A 27,054-nucleotide genomic window follows, 5' to 3' on the forward strand; every position below is an offset into this window, starting at 1 on the left:
CATCCAAATCAAAACTCCCATTTTACTTTCTTGTTCCAAAGTGTTTAAAATCTGTTTTGTTTGTGTTTTAGAGTGTTTTGATTTAAGTCAAAACACTAAATTCGTCCAAAGTTGTGTTTGAGTCAAATCTGCCCAGTTTATGTTTTTAGGCAGTTTTGAGTGTTTTTAAGTTATTTTGAGTCCCTTGAGTCTATTCAAACGTTTTTAACTTTGTTTTTTATGTTTTTGAGTAAGTTTAGAGGTTTTAGCAAGCCCTCCTAATCCCCGGTTTAAGAACGATCCCTACTTGCATTTATACTACAATTTGACAACAAGAGGGTTTAATTTGAGTGTTTAACTTTCATCGCATCAAATTTTGGCGCCGTTGCTGGGGATTAGCAACTTTGCTAATCCCTCGTTGTTTCTTTTTATTTATTTTCGTGTGTTTTTATTTTAGTTTGCTGATTGGGTTTATTTCTTATTTTCAGGTATTAGTTTATGACTTGTAGTTCTCAACATATTAGTGCAAACATCTCGGAGTTCGACGGCGATTTTGAAAGAACTTTGAGAAGAAAGAGGAGACATCCAGAACCTAGTGAACCTAGTTCAAGTTCAGAGGTCGAATCTGAATTTGAAGAAAAAGAAGAAAAAGTCATGGCAGCGGACAATCGTACAATTAAAGAACTCTCGGCCTCGGGGTTGGCCAATGCCGCACCCCTTTGCATTCAATACCCCATGGCTACTCAAGGCAAGACCAATGAGTTCGAATTGAAGTTAAGCTTGTTGCATCACATTCCTAAATACCATGGGTTGTCCATGGAAGATCCAAACAAGCATCTTAAAGAGTTCGAAGTGGTTTGTTCGAGCATGACTCCCATCAATGTCGATGGGAACATTTTGATGATGAAGGCCTTTCCATTCTCTCTTTTGGAAAGGGTTAAAGATTGGCTTTATGAGTTAGCACTTGGAACGGTCACATTTTGGGAAAGCATGAAGAAGGCGTTTTTAGAGAAGTTCGTCCCCACTTCGAGAGTCATTCTCTTGAGGAAGAAGATTAGTGGGATTCAACAAAATCAACGTGAATCGTTTCCCACATATTATGAACTTTATAAAACTCTTGTTGCTTCATGTCCACAGCACCAAATGAAGGAGGAGCTGCTCATTCAATACTTCTACGAAGGACTCCTCCCTATTGAACGTCAAATGCTAGATGCCTCGGCGGGTGGTGCGTTGGTTGACATGACTCTGGTGGCTGCCAAGACTTTAATTGCAAACCGAGCACACAATGCACAACAATATGAGGGTGTTGGACAAAGAGAAGGCCTACGGCAACATAGTGTGAATGAGGTAAATGCAATTTCTGAAATTCAATCACAACTTGCTAATCTTACCTCTCTTGTGTCTCAGGTTGTAATTGGGTCAAAACCACAAGAAAATCAAGTTTGCACTGTGTGCTCCATCCAAGGACATCCATCCGAGAAATGCCCTCAGTTCATCGAGAATGGTGGATGGGAATCTGCCAATGCTATTGGATTCCAAGGCCAAAATCAAACCAGATACGATCCATACTCGACCATATACAACCCCGGATGGAGAGATCACCCTAATATAAAGTGGAGAGAGCCCCAACAACTTGCACAACAAGGGGTATTTAGGCAAAACCCCCCTGGGTTCCCACGACCATATCAACAAAATCAACCACACCCGGCCCAACCGAGAACAGGCTCGCCCATGGATAATGATCAACTTGTTCAATTGCTAACCAATGTGGCGCAGGGCATGCAAAATCAAGCCAAGGAGGTGGAAGATTTGAAAAAACAAATGGGACAAATGGCTGAATTCATGGGGCAATTCAGTAGAGAACAAGGCAAGTTACCAAGTTCAACAAATGTGAATCCAAAGGGCGGATTTGAATCTGCCAAAGCCATCATGTTACGTAGTGAAAAAAAAGTTGGAAGTGAGTCCGACACTCCTAAATCTACCCAAAAAGAGGATGAAAAGCTGCAAAATGAGGAGGGGAGCACTAGCACACCCACGGAAAGAGTGAATCAACCGTTGCCCCAGGCCCCTATCATTCCTAAATCGGCCAAACAAGGTAAGTTGAGTTCAAATTCACTTAATACTAATCTGACTCATGTTCCTTTTCCTCGTAGGTTCATGCAATCGAAGAAGGACGAGAGTGAGAAGGACATTCTTGAAACATTCCAGAAAGTGCAAGTAAACATTCCACTCCTTGAGGCAATTAAACAAGTCCCGAAATATGCCAAATTTCTCAAAGAGTTATGCACAACCAAGAGAAGAATGTCGAACAAAAAGGTAGTTAAGGTAAGTGAAAATGTTTCAGCCGTATTGCAACGTAAACTGCCCACTAAATGCAAAGACCCCAGAAGTTTTACGATTCCCTGTGTGATTGGCAATACTCGATTTGAAAATGCAATGCTAGATTTAGGTGCATCTATAAATGTCATGCCTTACTCTATACATGCATCTATGAACTTGGGTGAATTGAAAAAGGATGGTGTGATTATACAATTGGTTGATCGTTCTAACGCATACCCAAAAGGTGTTTTGGATGATGTTTTAGTACAGGTGAACCATTTGATCTTTCCAGCTGATTTTTACGTTTTAGACATGGAAGATTCAGTCCATTCCACCTCTTTGCCGATTCTTCTTGGTAGGCCATTCATGAAGACAGCCCGTACAAAGATTGATGTATACAAGGGAATTTTGACGATGGAATTCGATGGGGAAGTTATCAATTTTAATATTTCTGAAACTATGAGATATCCCGTTGATGATCACTCTTGCTTTTCTTTTGATGTTATTGATTCTTTGGCACAGGAGTATCTTAAGGAATTGAACGAGGATGCCCTTGAAATAGCCATTACGAAGGGCATAGAACTAAAAAACCAAGAACTTGGGGCAATGCAAACCCACGGCCAAATTGGGGAGCCCAATGTCGTGCCCTTTAATGAGGAAGTTGTGGAGGTTGTGGCTGCCCTTGAGTCGCTTCCACGACAATATGGTAAGGTTCCGCTCTCAATTTCAAGTTCAGTTTCTACTAAGATGTTACCTTCTGTTGATCAGGCATCTACTCTTGAACTTAAGCCGTTGCCGGACCATTTGAAATATGTGTTTTTGGGAGATGATAAGACATTGCCCGTCATTGTTTCTTCAGCTTCCATGGGCTGATTGGTGCTTCAACACTTCCTACCATTCATCTGCCAAATTCACACCTTTTGAGTTAGTCTATGGCTTCCCACCTCGTCAAATTATACCCTATGAATTTGGTACTGCAAGGGTGGCAACAGTGGAATAAAGTCTTTTGGAAAGGGACAAGATCTTATCTGTCTTAAAACACAACCTGCAGATGGCTCAGAATCGTATGAAGGTGCAATATGATAAAAAAAGATCTAAGAGGCAATTTGAAGTGGGAGATTCTGTGTACCTTAAGTTGGTTCCTTACCAGATGCAGGCCTTATCCCCTCACAGCTATCATAAGCTTCAACAAAGGTACTTTGGTCCTTATGAAATTTGCGAAAAGATTGGTAAGGTAGTATATAAACTGAAAATGCCACATAGCACTAAGATTCATCCCGTGTTCCATGTGAGCCAATTGAAGAAACATTTGGGAAGTAATGTGGAACCTCAGAATGTCCTACCTCAAGTGGTCGACGATGGGTTGGTAGGGAACATACTAGTTGCAGTGTTGGAGATGAGGGTTTACAAGAAGGGCAATGTTGCAAGGGTCCAGTTGCTAGTGCAGTGGTAAGATCAGGAGGAATCAGAGGCTACTTGGGAAGATTTTGATGAGTTTAAGGCTAAATACCATACATTTCCTTTTTGAACAAACCTTGAGGACAAGGTTCTATAAGGGAGAGGTATTGTTATGAACTGGTTAAGATTGTCTTAATCACAGAAAGGTTTTAGTTAATTACAATAAGGACTAAATTGTAAGGTAGCTGAGGGTAACATTGTAAGGAGTTATAAGTATGGGGTTTCAATTGTAAGGGGTCAATAGTTATTAGAAGGTTTCAGAAATTGTTAGTATTATGGTCCAGATGGCATTGTTGATATACATGCTTTCGAATGGATTATAAGGCAGATTTGAGATTAATTGAATATTCCTTTTGCTCCTTCTCTATTCTCTCTCTTGCCATTCATGTACCCTAGCTACCGGTGTGGTTGATTCTCCGGCACCGATGTGGTCTTAACAGTTCATGGCAGCAGGACGAGAGGTATTGGATTGGTGGGCAAACATGAGGGAAACTAGGAATGAGATATCTGATACCAATGATAGGATCACAAATCTCATGACCCTATTCAACCTGCAAGCAGCAATAGTAATGGCAAACGGAGAAGATGAAGTAGAAAGGAGCAAGGCTCCAATATATATTTGGAAACTTCAACGAAAATCTACCGTACTGTTTATTTTAACGAAAAACTACATTTTTACATTAAAAGTCAATCATGTACTATTTATTTTATCATTTATTTTATCCTTATTGTTAAAACTCAAAGTTTTCAAGCTATTTTCATTAGTTTTCTTATATTTTGTTGTGTTTGTATTTCTCTTGTAAATTCTGATCTGCTACACTTCAAGAGCTCACCTCTTTTGATAGACTTTACACCTTTAATGTCAGCTGGCATTTCTATCAGATTTCACTAAATAACAACAATAAGCCAAACAAATCTAATATTAAACTCCTAATAGTGATTAAGCCAATCACTAAATCCTAAGTTCATAATAGCTATTGTCCGCCATTGCCATCGATCACAGAGAATCTCTCAGCGATACAGAGAACAAATCCCAGTGTTTGTGGTTTTCATTTGTAACTGAAATGTACTGACTGTCTCTGTGTGTTGTGGTCTTTTTGGGTATCTGGTTAGTTTTGTGCCCATTCAGATGCTTATTTCTATTTCTCACACATCACTTATTAATTTATGTCATTTGACTATTTCAATTGATCGACAACCGAGAAATAATAGAGGTGTATGAAAAAAAATGGATATATGGATATCACCACCCAAAAGTTATCTTTGTAAGTATTTTTATTTGTCAAAAGATATTTACATTAGGATAATATCAGGTAACCAAATTTTTAAACCAAATTTGCAAATGTGTTACCAATAAAAAATAAATATTTTGATTTGATTCCTGATTTTCAAGTATTGAGTTACAAATCAACTAGCCCTTCAAATTCCATGCTTGTTAGTAAACATGCAAAAAGTCAAGAACTGGGTGAAAGCTTGAGTTGGTTCTCCCCCATAAGCCTAAGAGAAGGCTGCTCCCATTGCTTGGGAACCTCCTGATATTCGTTGGTATAAGCTTCAAGTTGATGGTTCAAGATTGGTGCAGGTGGAGTTCTCTGCCAATTTGGGACAAGGAGATTTTATTGGTAGAAGTGTTGTCACTTTGTTCTAACAAAATCTAGTTGATGACTATTATCCTTTTGATACTTGATACAATTATGAGCAAATGCAAAACATTGATGAGTCAATTGGTTAGATGTGAGCTAAGTTGAGCTGAAGCATGAAGCATGAAGCTTGTTATCAAGGAGCGAAATTGTGTTGCTCATCAGTTGCCAAATTGGAGTTTTAATATGGATCTCAGGAGCTTTGTCTTCAATATCCCCCCATGTGGCCTGTTTGGATTGGATCAACTCTCGTAGATGATTTTCTTGGCATTGCTAAGCTATGTTTTGCTTGTACGGATGTTTTACGTTAGGTTCTTCAAATGTCTTCATTTGAATGGAACTAAGATTAAAATGGAATGACACCAAAATACAATTGCAAAGTAGAGAGTTGGAAGATAATTTCCTTCTTATAAGAACAAGCAAAGTGCTAAAATTTGAAATTTGATCGATTTCCTTCTCTCGTTAAACTCACTAAAACCACCAAAAAAAAAAAAAACCACTTCCCTTATTGGACACAAAGACATATGCTAAATTCTCAATGTGTATGTAGTCATCAACAACTCATTATGTAAACCTAACACCCTTGTATATGTAATCTCAACCTAAGACGTTTCAGCCCTCCCCAACTTTCTTAGTGGCCAAACGAAACCTTTCAGATGTGTTTTTGCAGTTAAGCTTTTATACCAAAACTAGACCTTTTCTGGTGTAACACGTAATGTCATCTAACCATTCCCATCCAAACGAAATTCATAAAAGAGTGCAAAAGAAAATTGAGCATTCGCTACCCCTAAAAGTGCCTTCATATTAGTTGCTGGATTGTTCCCAGTACTTTTCTTGTACCCGAGAAATGCAAGGACAAGAAAGGCGGTATATGTTGTTGTGCAGAAGCGTCAAATATGAAACCAATAAACTATAACGGCAAAATATGATAAGACAAATAATCCAAATGACACAAGGATTTATACTGGTTCGGCATAAGCCTACGTCCAGTTCCGAGACGGCGAGGAAATTCCACTAATATCAAAAGGAGATTACAAATAGAGTTCAACACTCAAACCCAAATCCCACATACACCCAATAGGTTTCACTCATACAAAGAACAAATGGAGAAGAAGAAACACATACCAAATCCTTATCTCCCAAAAGCCACAAAATGTAGCAATATATCCTTGAATGAATGATTGCACAAATGGAGAACAGTAAAACAACAGCACTCAATTTTCTTCTCTATTGGCTGCTCTCCTACTGTTTTTCGGTTCGGTTTTTTCTGGTTCGGTTTCGGTTCGGTTTCGGTTTTTTGTTTTTATTTTTTTTCAAAAAATGAAAAACATTGAAATTTTAAATTTTAACATATCCAACACAATCATAACATAAACATTCTAACTAGAATCAAAGACAATGAAAATAAACATTTAAAGTTGAACTAAAATCATCAATCAAGTCTTCCAAAGTCCAAACTAACAACCTCACAACACAAAAATCACACAAAAATCGTACAAATGACTTAGAAAAGTTAAATTGTATGATGTTGTTCAAAGATCAGGGTTGTTTGCTTGTAACTGCATGTTGACAACTTGATTAGTAAAGGTAATGCGTGGGTGGATTTATTTAGTGTGTGTTGGATTCTTTTCCATCACAAATTACCCAAGTAATCTACCCGAAATAAATGTTTATGGATTATGTTACATGTTATATGAGAGTAGATTTGGAAAAGAAAGCTGGCGCATAAGTAGACAGTGCTATGGAGATGGATGTAGGTATTTCAGGAAGAGGTTTGGTTCCAAAACCTTATATGGGGGAGAAATAATAGGTTAGGGTTTAGAGTTTTTATAGGCCTTTTTTTTAATATTTTGAGCTTAAAGTTTGGCAACACATTGGGTTTAACACATTTTAACTTACAAATTGGGTTTAGAAAATAATACCCAAAACAAATAATTAAATAAAAAAATTAATTTAATTAATTCGGTTCGGTTCGGTTTCTAGATCACTAAAACCGAATCGAACCAAAAGATTCGGTTCGGTTCGGTTTTTTCAATTCGGTTCGGTTTTTTAGTTCGGTTTCGGTTCGGTTTGGTTTTCGGTTTTTTTCGGTTTTCGGTTTTTTGAACCCACCCCTACTGCCAACCCAAGTTTTGCAAGTTTGAACTCATTTCAGCAGAATTTGCCTGATGAAAAATGTCGAATTATGAAGAGGATTGTGAAGAGGAAAATTCAATTTATACGACTAGGAGGTTCATATTCTTATACATACAAGAAATTAACAATTCACTTAAAAGGAGAAGTAATATCAGCAAAAGTGTTGGAAATTTGTATTTTCATGTGAAAGCAAAGGGAAACATTAGAAAAAGTAGGGCATAAGCATTCTACAAACAAAATTCTGGAGATTAACATCCCAAGGGCTGCATAGAGCTCCCACACAATGACTTAGTTGAACGAACTTTTTGATATTCCAATCTGATTTCTTGGTACAACTTACACTTTCTACAAACACGAATTCCTTCTATATGTACTTGATCAATCACCTGTTCCTAAACATTCAGCTTAATACGAAAATCATCTCTATGTATGCATGTATCATTAAGTTCACTCATTATTCATACAATATATCACCAACATTCAACTCACACCTCCAATTAATTAATCTTGCATTCACCAATGTGTTGATTTTCTTTAGATATATTTATTCCGTCCTATAGAACTTATGCAAAGCAAACAAAATATTGTTGATTTGTATGGTTAATAGACAAATGGAACCGGATACAGTAATAGAAGGGGTGATATTTGATATTGATTTTTTAGCTATGCATTTTGATTTTGTTAAGTTCGGGTTCGTTCTGCGAGAAGGTTACTTTACTGCTCATGTGGTGGCTTCGTTTGCTACCAAACATGGTGGCGAGTTCCTTTGGAATGAGATTGGTTTGGATTATTTTTTTAATATTCTTACAGCAAATGCAAACCTTGTCAATTAACTCTAATAAATTTCTATCTTTTCGACAAAACAAAAAAAATTTATCTTTTCAACAAAATAAATAAATAAATCAAAACAAATTAAGGAGTAAATAAATACTGATAATAAACGAATATTTATCATGCAATAGAAAGTACACCAATGAGTAATCAGTACAAGGCAAAAAAAATAAAAAAGAATTAAGTCCTAATTAATAAAATTATATGTATCTCTTCTTGAGAACAGGAAATGAAGTGTGTTGATTTAGAGAGCCAAAGCGACCCAGATAGATAGCCCGCTTAAAACAACCCGAACCGCATTCAAACCCGAAGCAGGATGGACCCTGGGTAGCACTATCCGGTGACAGACTTGCCGGTGCCGGAATCGGTGGGCAACCGCTTGATGGGGACATTCCCGGGGATCCTGCCAGTGTTGCAGAACTCGAAGGAATACCCACTAGTAACGATGGGTTCGCTGCAATCTCAGGACCCTCTGCAACTGGCGAAGCACCGACTGGACTTTTCTTAGGAGCGCTCACCGGAGTTTTGGCCAGATAGGCAACGGTGGGCGTAGGGGGCGCCGGTGATTGAGCCGGTGGAGACACACTCTTGGGCGGGCTGTTCGCTGGAGAAACCGATGTGGGAGGGGACGCCGGAGAGACGGTGGGTGGGGTCGCCGCCGAAGGAGTTGGGGTCGGCGGGGAAGTTGGCGGAGAGGTCTTGGGAGAAGGCGAAGGCAGCTATTGAGTCGGAGGGCTCGGAGGGGATGCCGGAGGAGTTGCAGGAGAAGTGGTCGGAGAAGAAGCAGGAGAGGGTTGCTGAAGCGGCGGCTTTGTGGGGGTGTTGGTGGGTTTAAAATTATACAAAAAATATCTAAGTTCAAAATAAGTGCCAACAAAGCAACAAGCTAAGGAAGCATTATTTATCAAGAGGCCCTGTACTTGTTGGAGTAATCCTTGTGGGCTGCCAAGATAGGATGCCAGGTTATCAGCATCCATCATTTCTAAGCAGCTGCAATAAGATATTTAGTATGTGAACTTGGTAGAATGGATACATTTGAAATCAAGCGAATGTCTATAAAATTCCAGTCAGAAACCTTAAAACTTAGAATCTTACGAAACATGCAAAGCAGCTCCATGACGAGACAAAATTGAAGCAACGGGATCATAACCATCTCTAAGAGCAACTGTTGCAGTATCCAGCTGTAAGTTCAACTTGTTGAAGCTCCACAGCTTACCAGAGCACATCAGAAACTAGCTGACCAGATTCTCAGTTTTTTGTTCCAACAGTGAGTTTTTTTGTTTAATCCTCAAACTTTCCATATCGCATTACTGCTTCGTATAAGATAAATTAATGAGTACTTTTTTCAGCGAGTGAAGTTTTATTTGCTTTTTTTCCGTCATACTTTTACCAAAAAGCATACCAAAACTGAAAATTGGATATGGACAAGTACTCAAAGCATTGAGCTGCATCTGACTGTCAGCAGGAGATAATTTTTCTTAATGAAAATGCCCTTCTTGATTCAAAAGATCAGCAGCCTATTTCTAGGGGTTGCTTTTCTCCTTATCATATTTTAAGGTTTCTCGTCATTTCATTTCCTTTATGTCTTTGGCTTCTTTCCTTTTCTTTTGCCTAGTTTTCCACTCCGAGCTTTTTAGCCAATAACTTTTTTGTGTTTTTTTTCTTTTGCCTAATACACCGCGTATTATGACAATATTTCAATTGCATAGTCGATTCTTTTTTCTTTCTTACATCAGGTTGTCATCGTAGCATTTTTGACATGGCTTGGATGATTCATCCCTGGAGAATTTCGTCTTTTCCCTGAAAATTGGATACCAAAAGGCATGGATAAATTTCTGCTGGCATTACAGTTAAACTTGTAAACGAGTCGGGTTTATCGGGTTTGGGTCGGGTTCAATCCGACCGGTTAAGTTAACAGATCATCCGAACCCAACCCTTTAAGTTAACGGGTCACCTGTTAACACCCGTTTCAAATTTATTTATTTATTATTATTATTATTTTTGCATTCTGATACAATTACACATTAACTGCAAGGATGTATAAAAGGGTGCTGACAACAAGGAGCTGCGACTTGGATTTCTCCTCCGTCTGGTTCTGGAACTCTTCCTGGAGGCTCTCGAGCTCCTCTCTGCAAGTGAGAAATTTCAAAGCAGTTTCTCTTCCAACCATGGATTTATCGCTTCCCTTTAAAGCATCTTTCTCTGCAAGTGAGAACAACTTTTCAGCCACCTCTTCCTCACCCGTGCTTTCTTTAATTGCTACAGGAGGAAATTTCAAAGGTTTGTCAGGACAATCTTTGAAGAAAGAGTTTGTTACCATGAACCTAAACGCATGCAGGCTGCAGGAGGTGGCTTCTGTCTCTCCTAATTTCTACACTAAGGAGGATGGAGAGGAGGGTTGACCTGCGGATCACAGAGCGGGAGGTGCGGCGCAGGAGGAACTGGAGCGGCTCGAGGGAGGAGATTTCTTGGAAGAGATGGTGGAGGGAGCGGAGGACCCAAAGCGGCTCGAGGGAGCATTCCAATATAATTTATAACGGGTCTCACAGGTGCTAATGGGTCTAACGGGTGATCCAAAGTGACCTGTTATTTAACGGGTTGTTAACAGGTTCACTCGTTAGCAACCCGACTCGTTAAACATCTACCTAAATACTAATATTAATGGGTCGGGTCCAAAATGACAGGTCTAATTAGAGTACGGTATCTCAGTGTTAGTGGTTGCTTACCCTTGTGCCTTGGGACTAGCAACCCCTACAGTGGTAATGATTGCAACAGGGAAACTCTCTGCCTCGGTTCTGGTCATTTCATATTATCCCCTATGCTACCAGCATACATTGCGTCAACGTTCCGTATTATAACAAGTTACGCACTTCATTCTTGACCACTAAAACGCTCTGCCTCGGTTCGATCAATGTTTAGGCTCTTGACATAAAACTAAATACACTATGGCCTTGTTTGGTACATCAGATAACACATCGGATATGACTAATAATACGGAATACGGTGTTTGGTGTCCATTCATATTAAATAGCCACCGAATTAAATAATCCGGGCCCACCTCCTTTATACGGTAAACACCCGTTTTCTTATCCCCTCTAAAAGCACGGTACAATTTAGTCGAAACGCACTCTCGCTTTCTCCTTCCTCCTGAGAACGCACTCTCGCTCTCTCCTTCCTCTCCAGACGGTACAAGAAAATCTCTCGGTCTCTCCTTCCTCTCCAGACGCACCGGTCCTCTCCAGACGCATTGCTCTCATGTTTGTCTTCTCATTCTTCTTCTTCTTCCCAGGTTCCGCCCCTCCCGCTGTTCTTCCCCTTCCTATTTTTCTTGCAATTTTCTTTCAATTGTTTGAATCTAGTTATTGTTTTCTCTGTAATTATGCAATGGATTATGTAATTTTGTGTTTTAATTAGAATTTTTGAATTTTAAGGCTTGTTGTTGGGGTCGAATTAGGGTTTGTTGGGGTGGTCGAATTTTGGCACGAGAATTGTGCTAAAAAAATGAGCTGCTTCCATATCATTATTTTGCAAATTCTTATGTGGGTTTTCTTTGATTTGAGATATGGTTAGTGGGATTTCGTTGAATTTTCAACATTTTGTCTTTCGATTTTTTGTTGAGTGATTGATGCATGGTGAAAGTTTACTTTGATTTAGCAGTTATGTGTTTATTGTTGATATGATGATGTTAAAATAATTGAGTAATTAAAGGAGTGGTCAAACGTTAATGGTAAAAAAAATTGAACTGAAATGCTCAGGTGAACAAGATTAGTAATGGGCAAATGGGATATTATATATAATTTGTGCAGATGATTAACTCTAAGGGTTACTTTGTACTTGATGGGCAAGAACTGAAGGTTACTCTGTACTTGATGGGCAAGCTGCAAGATTGTCAAGGGCGGTTAAATAGAAGAAGATATAATGTGGGCCGAAAGGAAGTGATTAAAGTGTGTTATATGGTATCCGTTTACATGTTAGAGTCGTTAGACTGCATATGTTAGGGACTTAGTATGTTATATGGAATATCATGTATTTGATGCTTGTACAAAATTGTTGTGTTTTGTGTGGTAATATTCTCATAAGTTTTATATGTTAACTGAGAATAACACACTGTCTTGGTTCATTTTTCTATTTGTAACTGAAGCTTTAAGCTTCTGTGAAGGAAACGCTGGCTAGTTTCACTTCAGTGATTTGTAACTAAAGTTTTGTCTTCGTTTTGTTGTTTGTCTTGTTATGTTGTGATTGGCTCATAGTTTGAGTTGGCAACAATTTTGATAGTTTAGCTTTATGTGCTACAGGGAAATGGCTGTAGCAAAGTGTTGTCTTTGTGTTTGTTTGCACGTAAATATGTATGCTTTCTATGCATGAAAAAAGTCTACTTTATAGGCTAGGTTTTCTTTTCATGTTTTCCCATTTGCTTTTTTCACGTGAAGGTGGCATTGTGATTTGTTTAAAGGCAAAGGGAGGGGATGCATAGTTTCATGCAAAGCATGTGGAAGCCTTCCGTAAAAGCTGGGGGATGAAAATGATGGCCTTTATTTAAATGCAAGGAATTGCTTGCATTGTATATAAATGCTTGCCGAGTGTGAAGAAAAGAAGTGTGCATCCGGAAAACACAGAGGGAAAAGAAAATAGAGTGAGAGTGAGAAACTCTAGGGGAGAGTGAGGCTCTTGGAAAAATTCTGTGAGGGTACAAGGGATTGGGGTTTGGGTTATGTTGATTTAACTCAAGTGTATCTTGTACTAGTTATTCTCATAGTGAAGTGCAATATCTCTCCTAGGACGTAGGCAGGTTTTTGCCGAACCTCGTAATTTTCTTGGTGTCTTTATTTCTTGTATTTTAAATTGTTCAACTGTGGGTTTATAAGTTGGTGAGATAACAGGCCAAAGAACAACATGTTAGGCTTTCAAATCTTGTTCCCTTTAAGCTTTTTTAGTTATTTGATTCATTGCATTTATCAAATTTTTAGTGGGGTTGTCTTGGTTTTGTTGGTTAAATTTCCCTTATTGGTTGTTTGGACTTAGTGTTTGCGACATTAATGCATCTGACCTTTATGATTGCAAGAAATATTTGTTTTGTTGATGCTCCCTGTGTTTGTTGGTTTTTAAGGAGAAAGCAAAGCAGAGGGCAGAGTTTGCGAAGCAGCAACATGCATATATTTTGGCTATCTGGACAAACTATTTCTTACTGAAACCAACTTGCATTTGTATATTTTATGAACTTGGATATGTGGTTGGATTAATCTATATAACGTAATGATTGTAGTTGTATTTTGTGAATCTTCTTTTATGTTATTGGAAAATATTTTGAATTTGATGTATAGAATTTACTATTTTTCTTTGTTATTTGAAAATTTGTGTGGTTTTCAATAGGTATAAATATGAGAAAAGTTCATTAAACAAACAAAGATTTGTCAATTTTTTTCCCTTGTCCTATCCAGTTCAGTACCAAGCACAGTATAAATAATACGGTCATTAGTTCGATACTGCACCAAACACCCGACTAATTTAGTCAGTACTATCTGGTGGCTATTTATCCTATCCGACAAAAATAGTCAGTACAATCCGAGTTGCCAAACGAGGCCTATATGTCATTGGGTATGGAGGATGTTCTTTATGCATATATTGGGATTGAACATGCAACTAGTATTTCATAGTTGGATTCTGTCTCATACGACCCTTTGGTCTGGACGATTAATGGCTGTATGCACCTTGTCCATGTCACCAAGCCGAACTCCCTAAATTTTAAATCCCCATTTCTTGTAGATGACAGCTATCACTGAAGGAGAGTTCTCTTTATCCCAACTCCATTTTTTTATAACAAGGCTCGTTGATGCACAAAACTGGAGGGGTCTTGGAACAACGTAAATCCGGCCATGAATCTGCAAAAAAGTAAATAACACAAGATGTATCGTGGTTCACCCCAATATTTGGGCTACGTCCACACTGATATTGTATTTCTAAGAGGATTGTGAGGGTGAGAGTGAGGATCCTCATGGCCTAGGAATTGGCCTCCTCTAATGAGGAGGGTAAGGAGTCCTTTTATAGAATAAAGGCTCATCACTTATTACATATTTGCCTCTTCACTTATTACATAATTACATTTGAGTCCCCCGAGTATTTATATGAGATCTAAATACGGAGGCCCTAAGTATGGTACAAACAGTAGACCCCCAAGTTTTCAGTCAAGAGAGTCTTTTGGCTGGAGACTTAAAATTCAGTCCATGTGGGGGCCGAAGTAACTAGATGTCGTTTAGGACTAATACTTAATATAAGGCGGTGCTCAATCTGAATTGATGCTCAACTAGAAGTAGCACATGTTGCGAGGCTGCTCGTTTTATGGCTTATGTTGCTTTGGTTGGCTCGGATTATAGCGTTGAAGGTGAGGGAGTCCCTTTTATAGAATAAGGGCTCGCTCTTCAATACATAAGTGATGGGCTAAGAGTGATGTTCGCGGCGAGGCGGTTGCTCAGCTGGCGACGATGCTTTTTAATGAAGGTGAGGGAGTCCCTTTTATAAAATAAGGGTTTGCTCCTCAGTACATGAATAATGGGTTAGGAGTGATGCTCGCGGCGAGGCGGTTGCTCAGCTGGCAGCGATGCTTTCTAATAAAGGTGAGGGAGTCCCTTTTATAAAATAAGGGCTTGCTCCTCAGTACATGAATAATGGATGCTCTCTAATGAAAGTGAGGGAGTCCCTTTTATAAAATAAGGGCTCGCTCCTTAATACATAAATAATGGGCTAAGTCCCCCAAGTATTTTTCATGAGGCTCAGTTATGGAGACCCAATATATGGTACATAGTGTAGTCCCCCAAGTCTTCAGTCAATAGATGATGTTGGCTAGAGACTTCAAATTGAATCCATGTATGGGCCAAAGTGGCGGTTGTTCGGAGGCGGTATTTGTATACCCTGCACTGAAGCTTTGTAGGTGAAGCTTTGCAAGTGAAGCTTTGAAGCTAGAGCTCTGTAAATGAAGCTTTCGAAGCTGGAGCTTTTGTAAATGAAGCTTTTGAAACTAGAGCTCTATAAATGAAGCTTTTGAAGCTAGAGCTTTTGTAAATGAAGCTTTTGAAGCTAGAGCTCTGTAAATGAAGCTTTTGAAGCTAGAGCTCTGTAAATGAAGCTTTCGAAGCTGATTGACATGAGTGATGCTCATGGATGTTGACATGAGTGATGCTCATCAATGTTGACATGAATGATGGTCATGAATGTTTATGTACGATTGGCATGAGTGATTCTCATGTATAATTTTGGAGTACTGGACTTACTTTTGATCACCTAGTTGGTGATAATAGCGGCAGGGTGCCGAATAATTGTGGAGTACTGGGCCTAGTTTTGATCACCTGTTTGGTGATAATAGAGGGCCTGGCTCTTTTAGGCATATGAGCCTTCTCCTTTCACATAGTATTCCAGCCCATTATTTTGGGCTTGCAGTTTTTTTTTTTATTTATTTATTTTTTTTACCCTCTGATGGGGTTTATACAGATGTCTCCGAAAGATAAGAAAAATAAATTACATCATTCAAAAATAAATAAAGTAGTTGTTGGTACGTACTGCACCTACTGCGTACTGGGTTGTTGCAGATCTTTTTCCATGTGCGTATTCCAGTGGCTTCTTCAGAAAAGTGGAAACATGCATGATGAAAGTTTTCTTTTTCAAAAGTTGATGGCATCTTCTACTTTGGTGGTCGACAAAAGCGAAGGTATAATCCTGGCTTTTTCCTTTCTGTATTCCTTTTCTTTTACTTTCTCTTTTCTGCTTTTGTTTCTCATGTGGCTTTACTGGTGGTCTCCCTTTTCTTTTTCTTTTTCTTTTGCATTGTCCGAGGGCCTTTCTTTTTGTTGGACAAGACTGAATCTTGAAGCTTTTTCTGGAGGGACGAAATGTTGGAATCCTTCTTTTCGGATTTGGACTCCAGTTTCTTGATTGTTTATTTCCTCCATCCTTGTTTTTCTTTCTTTTGGACAGTTGTCTTCCACTCTAGAGATCGCTCCATCAGCTCCAATCATGTTCTGCTTGGCGTCGATTAGCCGTACAGTATCTGACTTGACACTGGAGATGCACAAAACGACACCAAATCCCACTGCTTTTCTCCTGAATATTGAAATCGCCGTCCAAGGAGACGTTGTGAGACTCCTCGAAGAGGAAATCGTCGGAGTGTGGGCTGTCCTCGACGAGCATCATCTGTCGCTCATTCCGATTGAGATCAGAGGTGAGCACCGCCAAATCAAATTCGGAGAAGAAAGACCTTGCAGCACCGTGTTCACGCAATGCACGGCGTAGAGCTTCGACTCTTGTACCTCGTGGTACAACATCCCTCTGTTGTTCGCCTCATAGAATCCCGTCAGCTGATAGATTCTCAGAAACCTATTTGCAGACAGCAATCACATCCTTAATTTCTGCAAACCCAGTGAAAGAGGCGCGATCTTGACCGACCTCCCTCGTAGTCAGATCTGCTGTGGTTGTTCACGATGCTTCGTTTATACGGACAGGTATGGAGGAGGACACCATAAGGAGGAAGACCAGGTCCATTAGGCGCATAGTTGGTGGTGGCGGTGAATGGCATTGGCTTGTAATTTTGAGCTCTCTCCAGGGGTTACTTGTCGGATGATATAGACTGCGGATTCCAATAAGTAACAGTGGCATTCTATCTACTACCAAATCTCAGATTTATCAACTGAGGAGACAAAACACAAAATCCCCTTTTAGCTGGGAAAACCCTAAGTTGAATAAAACTCGTTTCACTATGATGTGAAAACAGGCCGTGCACAAGCTGGGCTGGAAATTCATCAAAAATTTGACAACAAATTCGAAATCCCATACGATAAAACCGTTGATCTCATCGATTCAATATGCTACTCACTTTTTGGTGAGGTTGGCGGAGAGCTCACTATAGTAGCGCTCGTACCCTTCGAATACGTCGCTCATCTTTCCCTAAGTTTCTCTCTGTTTCCCAAGAGAGGATAGCCCCAAGGTGGGTAATGGTGAAGGGAAATTAACGGAGAGAAAAATGGGTTTTTGGATGGTTTTGCAGATCCACGGCGAAGGTGAAAAAATAAGAGAGAAACGACATAGCTTTTCGTGTCGTTTCCCACAGATGGCGCCAAATGTTGATGTACAAAACCGGAGTGGTCTTGGAACAACGTAAATCCGACCGTGAATCTGCAAGAAAGTAAATAGCACAAGATGTATCGTGGTTCATCCCAATGTTTAGGCTACGTCCACACTGATATTGTATTTCTGAGAGGATTGTGAGGGAGAGAGTGTGAGGATCCTCATGGCCTAGGAATTGGCATTCCCAAATGAGGAGGGTGAGGAGTCCTTTTATAGAATAAGGGCTCCTCACTTATTACATATTTGCCCCTTCACTTATTACATAATTACATTTGAGTCCCCCGAGTATTTATACGAGATCTAAATATGGAGGCCCTAAGTATGGTACAAACAAGGCTAATAATTGTTTCGTTCTTTTTGGGGTTTTTGTTCTTTCCAAAATTAAAAGCTGAACAAATGGTACCTAAATCATGAAGGTTGATCAAACAAGGACTCTGACATTTGGAAAACTCGTAGTAGTTGATGATGTGCCTCTTCTCCAATTACTCAGTAGAGGAGTTCTGTGCTGTGTCTATTGCCACAGAGGTTAGTACTTATGTTTCAAATTTGTACATGAAAAGTTTAATTTGCGTATTAAAAAAGTTTGAGTGTTTGTAGAGTTATGCTACAGATGAGACCACTCATTGTTATTATGCTATCGAAAATTATTTTGTCAATCTTCTATTTGAGAAATATGTAGGCAAATAGTGAACACCTAATAGCAAAATCGGTGGTGGAGCATGCTAAGAGGCTGCTAAAGACGTTTGGATCAACTAAACATGTGATGGAGGCCAAGGACTTTGAAATGCACACAGAAGTTGGCGTTAGTGGAAGAGTTGGTGACAAAATGGTTTTGGCTGGGAACAAGAGACTTATGCTAGAAAACAATGCCCAAGTTGGTTCTGAGGTTGACAAGTAGGTTTCAGAATATGAGAATCTGGCTTGAACGTGTGTGTTGGTTGCTATTAATGGAAAGATTGCCTGGTCATTTGCTGTAACTGATCCAGTGAAGCCAGAGGAAACATGACAAGAATGTCAAGTTTATTCTGAATGTCGGTTTCATTTCAATATTTATAATTAAACACTGTTGAAAATGTTGGCATGATGTGAATTAATGTCATATTAGTGTTTGCAGGTTTTGGGAAATGTTATACTTTTATGGGATGTTTTGCCAAATTTCGGTAGAATTTTTAAGTATGTTTTTTACGTTAATTTTTTTTCCAGCTAAGACAAACACTAGGGGGCCATGCCAACAGTTGAAGACGACGAAGGTGACACGCGCGGTCAACGATCGGATTAAGGTTGTGATAGGAGCATATTTATACGACTTAGTTAGCTTGTTCTTGTGCATTTATGTTGTTATTTCTTAGTCAATTATGTATTTTAAGCTATTTTCGTGTGTTTGTAGGTCCTAATAACAAAGTTGGCAAGAAAGTGCATTTTGGTGCATTTTGGAGCAATTTTGGGCTGAAATGGATTGCATGCATATGGAGCAAGTTGGATGGACGTTTTTGGTGTTTTAAAAAGGGTTTCAACATATGCAAAAACCTGAATAATGAAGTTGAAGTGTGGAAGTGTGCAGATACATACACTTAAGGAACAATTTGAAAGGAAAAGAAGTGAAAGATGCCATTTGTTGGATTGTTTTACAAGTTTTATTCACATTTCCAGCAACTACAAACATAATTGCAAGCTGAAATGATGCATAACATGTGTGAAGAGGTGCAAAGTGACCAAAAGTTGGTGTTTGCAAGATGAAATGATGAAAAACATGTGTGTGAAAGTTTTCTAATAGCTAGTACATGTGGAAGTGAGCTGGAACATAAGGCAAAGAGTGCAGAAAATCAAGTTTGAAGGCACATGGACAGCTCATTTGCCGTGCACTCCATCCATTGTTGCAGCAACCTTTCACCTTTCCTTTGTCTACCATGTGCACAATATTCTTGTCCACTCCTTGCACTCATTTCATCCACTATTACACTCATTATCCCTCCATGCCGTGCACCACCCTTGTCTCCTTCATTATTTTCGATTTCATGCACCAATACATTGAATCATTGCACTCATTTGCTGCATATTCCTTGTCCCCTTCACCCATCAGATTTTATACAACTTTTACCTCCACTACATGCACTCATTGATGCACCATCCACCACCTTTGAACTCATATGCTGTGCATCATGACTCTTGCTGCACCTTTGACACGTTTCTGCACCATTCCACCTCCCTTTCCTTTCTCTACCATGTGCACAATCATTCATGTTCCTTACTTACATTCATAGCTGCAACACCACTCCATTTTACCCCTACAACACCACTCTATTTTACCCCCATGCTTTGCATCATTACTTCATTTTCACCCTTGAGTCATTGCACACACCACCATTTTCCCCTCCTTGTCGTGCATTTCCTCTATAAAAGGAAGTGTGTGTGGCAGCCATAGAGTTTAGTTTTTGCTTGATCATTCATCCCCATTTCAATACAACCTTCATCCAAACACATCCATTCATCTTCACATCCATTCCTCCATACAAGCAAACCTTCAAACACTCACCAACACCTTGTGCCGTAGCAAAGGAAGGGAAGGAAAGTGCTTGGACGTGCTTGTTGTCCAACTTGGATCGTTGGAGCGTTTAGGTGTTTTCTTTCTTTTGTTTCCAATGTTTAAATTCATTTTCTTTCGTTTTGTTGTGAACATGAGTGGCTAAACCCCTCTTAGCTAGGGGTGATTTCAAAGCCATGATTATGTGTGTAATATGATTTGATAAATTCTAGTTATGAACTCTTGAATCGTGAATGCAATTAGCTTAACTATTTGATTGATAACTTATTTGTATTTGTTGATTAAGGGTCGACACTTAATTGGCATGCATAAATCCGATGCTAGAATATAAGAAAGTTTCACATAATCGTTACAAACTTATATTCATAAGTAGTGGAGGTCGCTTATAAACGATCGCGTTAAGTTTAATTCTAGCATGAGTGACATGATGTCATAGTTGCAGGTGCTTTGTCAATGCTTATGATTTTCATTAAACGTAATGATCTTTGATTGTATCTCTATTATGATGTCATATAGGGAACTTTTGAAGAATGTTTTGGTTTGTCAAATGATGTCATCCAATCCAATAAAACAAGGAAAATATGAGGGTTAACTAGTGATGTCACAGTTAATTTGGGGCATTGTCATTCATAATTCAATAAAGTAGTAACTTGAAATTGAGTTGTTTGCATACATGTCATGTGTGGAGAAAAAGCCTCTAGCTATCCCATCCATCATCTTATTTCTCAAACTTGTTTTACAATCTGTCTAGTTTTTCATACTCGTTTGTTTGTTTCAACTTCATCCAAATCAAAATCCCCCTTTTAGTTTCTTGTTTCAAAGTCTTTCAAATCTGTTTTGTTTGTGTTTTTTATTGTTTTAGGTGAAGCCAAAACCCAATTTTCGTTCAAAGTTGTGTTTAGAGTCAGAAACAGCCCAACAATTGTTTTTAGGTAGTTTTGAGTGTTTTTAAGTTGTTTTAAGTCTTTTGAACCTGTTTTGAGTCCCTTGAGTCTATTCAAACGTTTTTAACTTTGTTTTTATGTTTTTTGAGTCAGTTTAAAGGTTATTAGCAAGCCCTCCTAATCTCCGGTCCAAAACGATCCCTACTTATACATATACTACAATTGTCAAAAGAGGGTTTAATTTGTGTGTTAAATTAATTTTCGCATCAAGGTTTTGGCCCCGTTTCCGGGGATTAGCAACTTTGCTAATCCCTTATTATTTCTTTTTGTTTATTTTCATGTGTTTTTGTTCCTAGTTGCTGATTTTACTTGTTTTCTTGTTTTAGGTGGTTTATGACTCGAAGTTCTCAACCTGTTCATAAGCACATCCTTGACTTTGACGACGATTTTGAACGAACTTTGAGACGGGCAAGGAATCAACAAGAACCCCAACCATCTCAACCTGCACCAGATCTTGAAGAAGACAAAGTAGAAGAGCAAGAGGAGGCCACGACAAAGACTTTTGAAGAAGTCCAAGATATGGCAATAGACAATCGAACAATCAAGGAGCTTTCCGCTTCGGGATTGGACAATGTTCTGCCTTTATGCATTCAATATCCAAGGGCGGCCCAAAACAAGACCGACGAGTTCGAATTAAAGTCCAGTTTATTGCACCTTATTCCTAAGTTCCATGGGTTGTCCATGGAAGATCCTAATAAACATTTGAAGGAGTTCGAGGCTGTTTGTTCGAGCATGACCCCTGTGAATGTTGATGGGAGCATTTTGAAAATGAAGGCTTTTCCATTTTCTCTCTTGGAAAAGGCTAAAGATTGGTTGTATGAGCTAGCCCCCGGAACTGTCACATCATGAGAGAGTATGAAACGGGCATTTTTGGAGAAGTTTTTCCTAACTTCTCGAGTCATTCTACTAGGCAAAAGGATTAATGGCATTCAACAAAACCAAGGTGAATCTTTTCCCACTTATTATGAGCATTTTAAAACCCTTGTTGCTTCATGTCCACAACACCAAATGAAGGAGGAGCTTCTTCTTCAATATTTCTACGAAGGGCTTCTACCAATTGAACGCCAAATGCTAGACGCCTTAGCGGGATGAGCTTTGGTGGACAAAACACCCATGGCTGCCAAGACCTTAATTGCTAACCAAGCATTGAATGCTCAACAATATGAAGGCGTTGATCAAAGAGACAGCCCACGGCAGCAACAAGTTAATGAGGTAAGTGCTATTTCCAAACTTCAAAATCAAACAGCTAATCTTACTACTCTTCTTTCACAGGTGGTTGAAAAACCAAAAGAACAAAGTGTAGCTGCTTGTGGCGTGTGCTCAATGAATGGACATCTCACGGATAAGTGCCCTCAATTGATCGAGAACGGAGGGTGGGAATCTGCCAACGCCGTGGGTTTTGGGAGTCAAAACCAACCAAGGAATGATCCGTTCTCGAATACATACAATCCAGGTTGGAAAGATGATCCAAATTTCAAATGGAGGGAGCCCCAACAAACCCAACAACAAAGTGCATTCAGATAGCAACCTCCGGGATTCTACCAAAGGTCGTATGCACCCACACAAGCCCAAACACAACCTGCCCAAAATAACTCAGGTTCGTCTTTTGATAATGCTCAAGTTATTCAGTTACTAACTACATTGGCAAAGGGTCAGGAAACTCAAGCCAAATATATGCACAATTATGCCAAGGAAGTGCAAAATCAAGCTCAAGAGGTGATTGAATTGAAAAGACAAATGGGACAGATGGCAGAATTCATGGGGCAATTTAGTAGAGAACAAGGTAAGTTACCTAGTTTGACTGATGTGAATCCAAATGGAGGCTTCAAATCTGCCAAAGCCATTACCTTGCGAAGTGGAAAAGAAGTTGGATCGGACCCTCAACCATCAAAATCTGCCCAAACAGAGGATGAAAAGATGCAATCTGAGGAGAAGGAACAAGGCCTGCCCACGTCAAGGATTGAGCAAACCTTGTCGCAGCCACTTACACACCCTAACTCGACCACCAAAGGTAAGTTGGGTTCAAATTCCATGATTTCTAATTCCATTCCACCCAATGCATCATTTCCTCGCAGGTTTATGCAATCAAAGAAGGATGAGAGTGACAAAGACATCCTTGACACATTCAGAAAGGTGCAAGTCAACATTCCACTTCTAGATGTAATTAAACAAGTCCCTAAGTATGCTAAGTTCCTGAAGGAGCTGTGCACTACAAGGAAGAGGGCTTCAAACAAAAAGGTGGTAAGGGTAAGTGAGAATGTCTCAGCCGTGTTGCAACGAAAATTACCTCCTAAGTGCAAAGATCCCGGCAGTTTTACAATTCCTTGTGTTATAGGAAATACTCACTTTGAATCTACCATGTTAGATCTAGGTGCATCAATAAATGTTGTCCCTTACTCAATATACGCATCTATGAACTTGGGAGAATTAAAAAATGATGGAGTGATCATTCAATTGGCCGATAAATCTAATGCGTATCCAAAAGGTGTTTTGGATGATGTTTTAGTGCAGGTGAATCACCTAGTCTTTCCGGCGGACTTCTACGTGCTTGAAATGGAAGACTCAAACCATTCTCCTCAATTACCAATCTTACTTGGCCGACCATTCATGAAGACTGCCCGTACAAAGATAGACGTATTCAAAGGAACATTGACCGTGGAATTTGATGGGGAAGTTATTGATTTCAATATTTCTGATGCTATGAGATATCCTCATGATGGTCACTCTTGTTTCTCTATTGATGTGATTGACTCTTTGGCGCAGGAATTCCTTGATGATTTGAGTGAGGATGCACTTGAAAAGACTCTCACGCAAAGCATTGGACTAAAAAATGAAGGGTTAGCATTTAGGCATGCCCACGACAACAACAAGGAACACCTTGCCGTGCCTATTCAAGAAGAATTGGTGGAGATGGTTGTTGCCCTAGAGTCAAATCCAAGGCATATTGGCAAGTCTCTTAACCTAATTTCAATTCCCATTTCGACTAACAAGTTGCTTCCTTCTGTAATCCAACCACCTTTCCTAGAGCTTAAACGATTGCCTAGCCATTTGAAATATGTGTTTTTGGGAGAACAAGAGACGCTGCCCGTCATCATCTCTTCATCACTCACTGTACAAAAGGAGGACAAGTTGGTGAAGGTACTTCGAGAATACAAAACTGCCATTGGGTGGACATTGGCCGATATCAAGGGAATTAGCCCTACCACTTGCATGCATCGAATACTCTTGGAAGAAGGAGCCAAACCATCTAGAAAAGCACAACGCCGACTCAATCCACCCATGATGGACGTTGTGAAGAAGGAAATCATCAAGCTACTAGATTGTGGAGTGATTTACCCAATTTCTGATAGCCATTGGGTCTCGTCAGTCCAAGTTGTTCCTAAGAAGTCCGGAGTCACTGTGGTAAAAAATGAAGATAATGAGCTTGTGCACACCCGAATCCAAATTGGATGGAGAGTTTGTATTGACTACCGGAAGCTCAACGCTACGACAATAAAAGATCACTTTCCGCTGCCCTTTATTGATCAAATGCTGGAAAGGTTAACCGGTCATTCATTTTATTGTTTTCTTGATGGCTATTCGGGTTATAATCAGATTGTGATAGCTCCCGATGACCAAGAAAAGACTACCTTCACATGTCCCTTTGGTACCTTTGCTTATCGACACATGTTATTTGGGCTATGCAACGCACCAGCCACATCCCAAAGGTGTATGGTAAGTATTTTCTCAGAATTTGTGGAAAAGATCATTGAAGTGTTTATGGATGACTTTAGTGTTTTTGGTGACTCATTTAATGCATGCTTGAATAATCTTACTTTGATCTTACATCGATGCATTGAAACTAATCTTGTCTTGAATTGGGAAAAGTGCCATTTTATGGTAAAACAAGGTATAGTTTTGGGGCATATCATATCAGAAAAAGGGATTGAGGTTGATAAATCTAAAATAAATCTTGTACGTCACTTACCCTCTCCCACTTCGTTGATGGAGGTTTGTTCTTTTCTTGGCCATGCAAGATTTCATAGGAGATTCATCAAGGATTTCTCAAAGATCGCCCAGCCCCTTTGTCGTTTACGCCAAACGGAAGTAGCCTTCAAGTTCAACAAGGAGTGTGAGACCACTTTCAAAACCCTCAAGGACATGTTGACTTCGGCCCCCATCATCATGCCACTAGATTGGAGCCTTCCATTTGAGCTAATGTGTGATGCATCCGACTATGCCATTGGTGCTGTTTTAGGCCAAAGGAGGAACAAATAGCCCCACATCATCCATTATGCTTCCCGGACCCTAAATAATGCTCAATTGAATTATTCTACCACTGAGAAAGAACTTCTTGCAGTTGTATTTGCTTTAGATAAATTCCGTTCATACTTACTTGACACTAAAGTGATTATATATTCTGACCATGCAGCGTTGAAGTATCTTCTCACCAAGAAGGAGGCCAAACCAAGGCTAATTCGTTCGATACTCCTACTTCAAAGTTCAACATTGAAATAAGAGACAAAAAGGGGAGTGAAAACGTGGTGGCTGACCACCTCAGCCATTTGGTGCACGAGGATGACTCCTTACCCATTCTAGAAACATTCCCTGATGAGTAATTGTTGTCCCTAGAGGTAAGTGAGCCATGGTATGCTGATTTGGTCACAAAACAAGTTCCTAACACTCTAGATAAATACAAGCGTGATAAACTCAGAAATGATGCACGATTTTATGTGTGGGATGATCCATATTTGGGGAAGTATTGTCCTAACCAGATTATCTGTAGATGTGTGCACAATTGTGAGTTTAATTCAATTCTTGCATTCTGCCATAGTTATGCATGTGGGGGTCATTTTGGCATCCAAAAGACAGCCCTTAAGGTTTTAGATAGTGGTTTCTATTGGCCTACATTGTTTAAAGATGCTAGAACATTTTGCATAACTTGTGATAGATGCCAAAGAACAGGTATAATAGGTGCCAAGGACCAAATGCCGCAAACCCCCATCTTTAATGTGGAGATCTTTGATGTATGGGGTATGGATTTCATGGGACCCTTTCTGCCCTCATATAGTTTTACTTATGTTTTGCTAGTCGTTGATTATATGTCGAAATGGGTGGAAGCCAAAGCCACCCATGCTAACGATTCTCGAGTGGTGGTAGATTTTATCAAGACTAACATCTTTTCTGGATTTGGCATGCCGAAGGTGTTCATAAGCAATGGAGGCTCCCACTTTTGCAATCGCACCATTGAGGCGTTGTTTAAAAAGTACAATGTGAAGCATCTGGTTTCCACGCCATACCACCCTCAAACAAGTGGCCAAGCCGAATTTTGAATAGAGAAATCAAGCAAATCTTAGAGAAGACTGTTGGGCCAACCCGGAAAGATTGGAGCTTGCGTTTAAATGATGCACTCTGGGCATATCGCACTGCCTACAAAACACCTTTAGAGATGTCCCCATTTTGACTAATCTACGGAAAATCGTGTCACCTACTTGTGGAACTAGAGCACAATGCGCATTGGGCTATGAAAACATTCAATTTGGACTTAGATGCTGTTGGAATAAATAGGAAGCTCCAACTGAATGAACTTGAGGAGATACGGAACGAAGCCTATAAGAATGCATGAATTTACAAGGAGAAAACAAAGGCATTTCACGACAAAATGATTCGGGGAAAAAGATTCTCAATTGGACAGAAAGTGTTATTATTCAATTCCCGTCTACGATTGTTCCCTGGTAAGTTACGGTCTAAGTGGATTGGGCCATTTGTTGTCACTAATGTTTTCCCCATGGTGTAGTCCAAGTTAAAAGCTTAAGGAACGGCGACGAATTCAAAGTGAACGGGCATGTCTGAAGCTATACTATGAGAGTGATGTGGGGCAGATAGTGGAAGAAATCTCACTCAGTGCCATGGGCCCTATCCAAGCTTAGAAGGAAGTTTCGTCCGGCTGCAAGACATTAAAGCAAGAGCTTGTTGGGAGGCAACCCATGTATTCAAATAAGGAAGATCTTTGAATTGCTCCACGATTAGTTTTGCGTTCCTAAAAACCTTCCCTTTTCTGCAGTTTTATTTTGCCATGATTATCATTTTTTTTTCTTGTTTAATTGTTTTTGGT

General features: G+C 39.5%; 1 protein-coding gene across 1 annotated transcript; it reads left to right on the forward strand.

The window, feature by feature from the left end:
* Nucleotides 1–477: 477 nt before the first annotated feature.
* On the forward strand, nt 478–3,171 carry LOC139194746 (uncharacterized). Its single transcript, XM_070819652.1, has one exon. The coding sequence runs from the start codon at nt 478–480 to the stop codon at nt 3,169–3,171; it is 2,694 nt and encodes an 897-aa protein (XP_070675753.1).
* The last annotated feature ends 23,883 nt before the right edge of the window (nt 3,172–27,054 follow it).

Source organism: Malus domestica, chromosome 03, assembly GCF_042453785.1.
Source record: "Malus domestica chromosome 03, GDT2T_hap1".
NCBI lineage: Eukaryota > Viridiplantae > Streptophyta > Magnoliopsida > Rosales > Rosaceae > Malus > Malus domestica.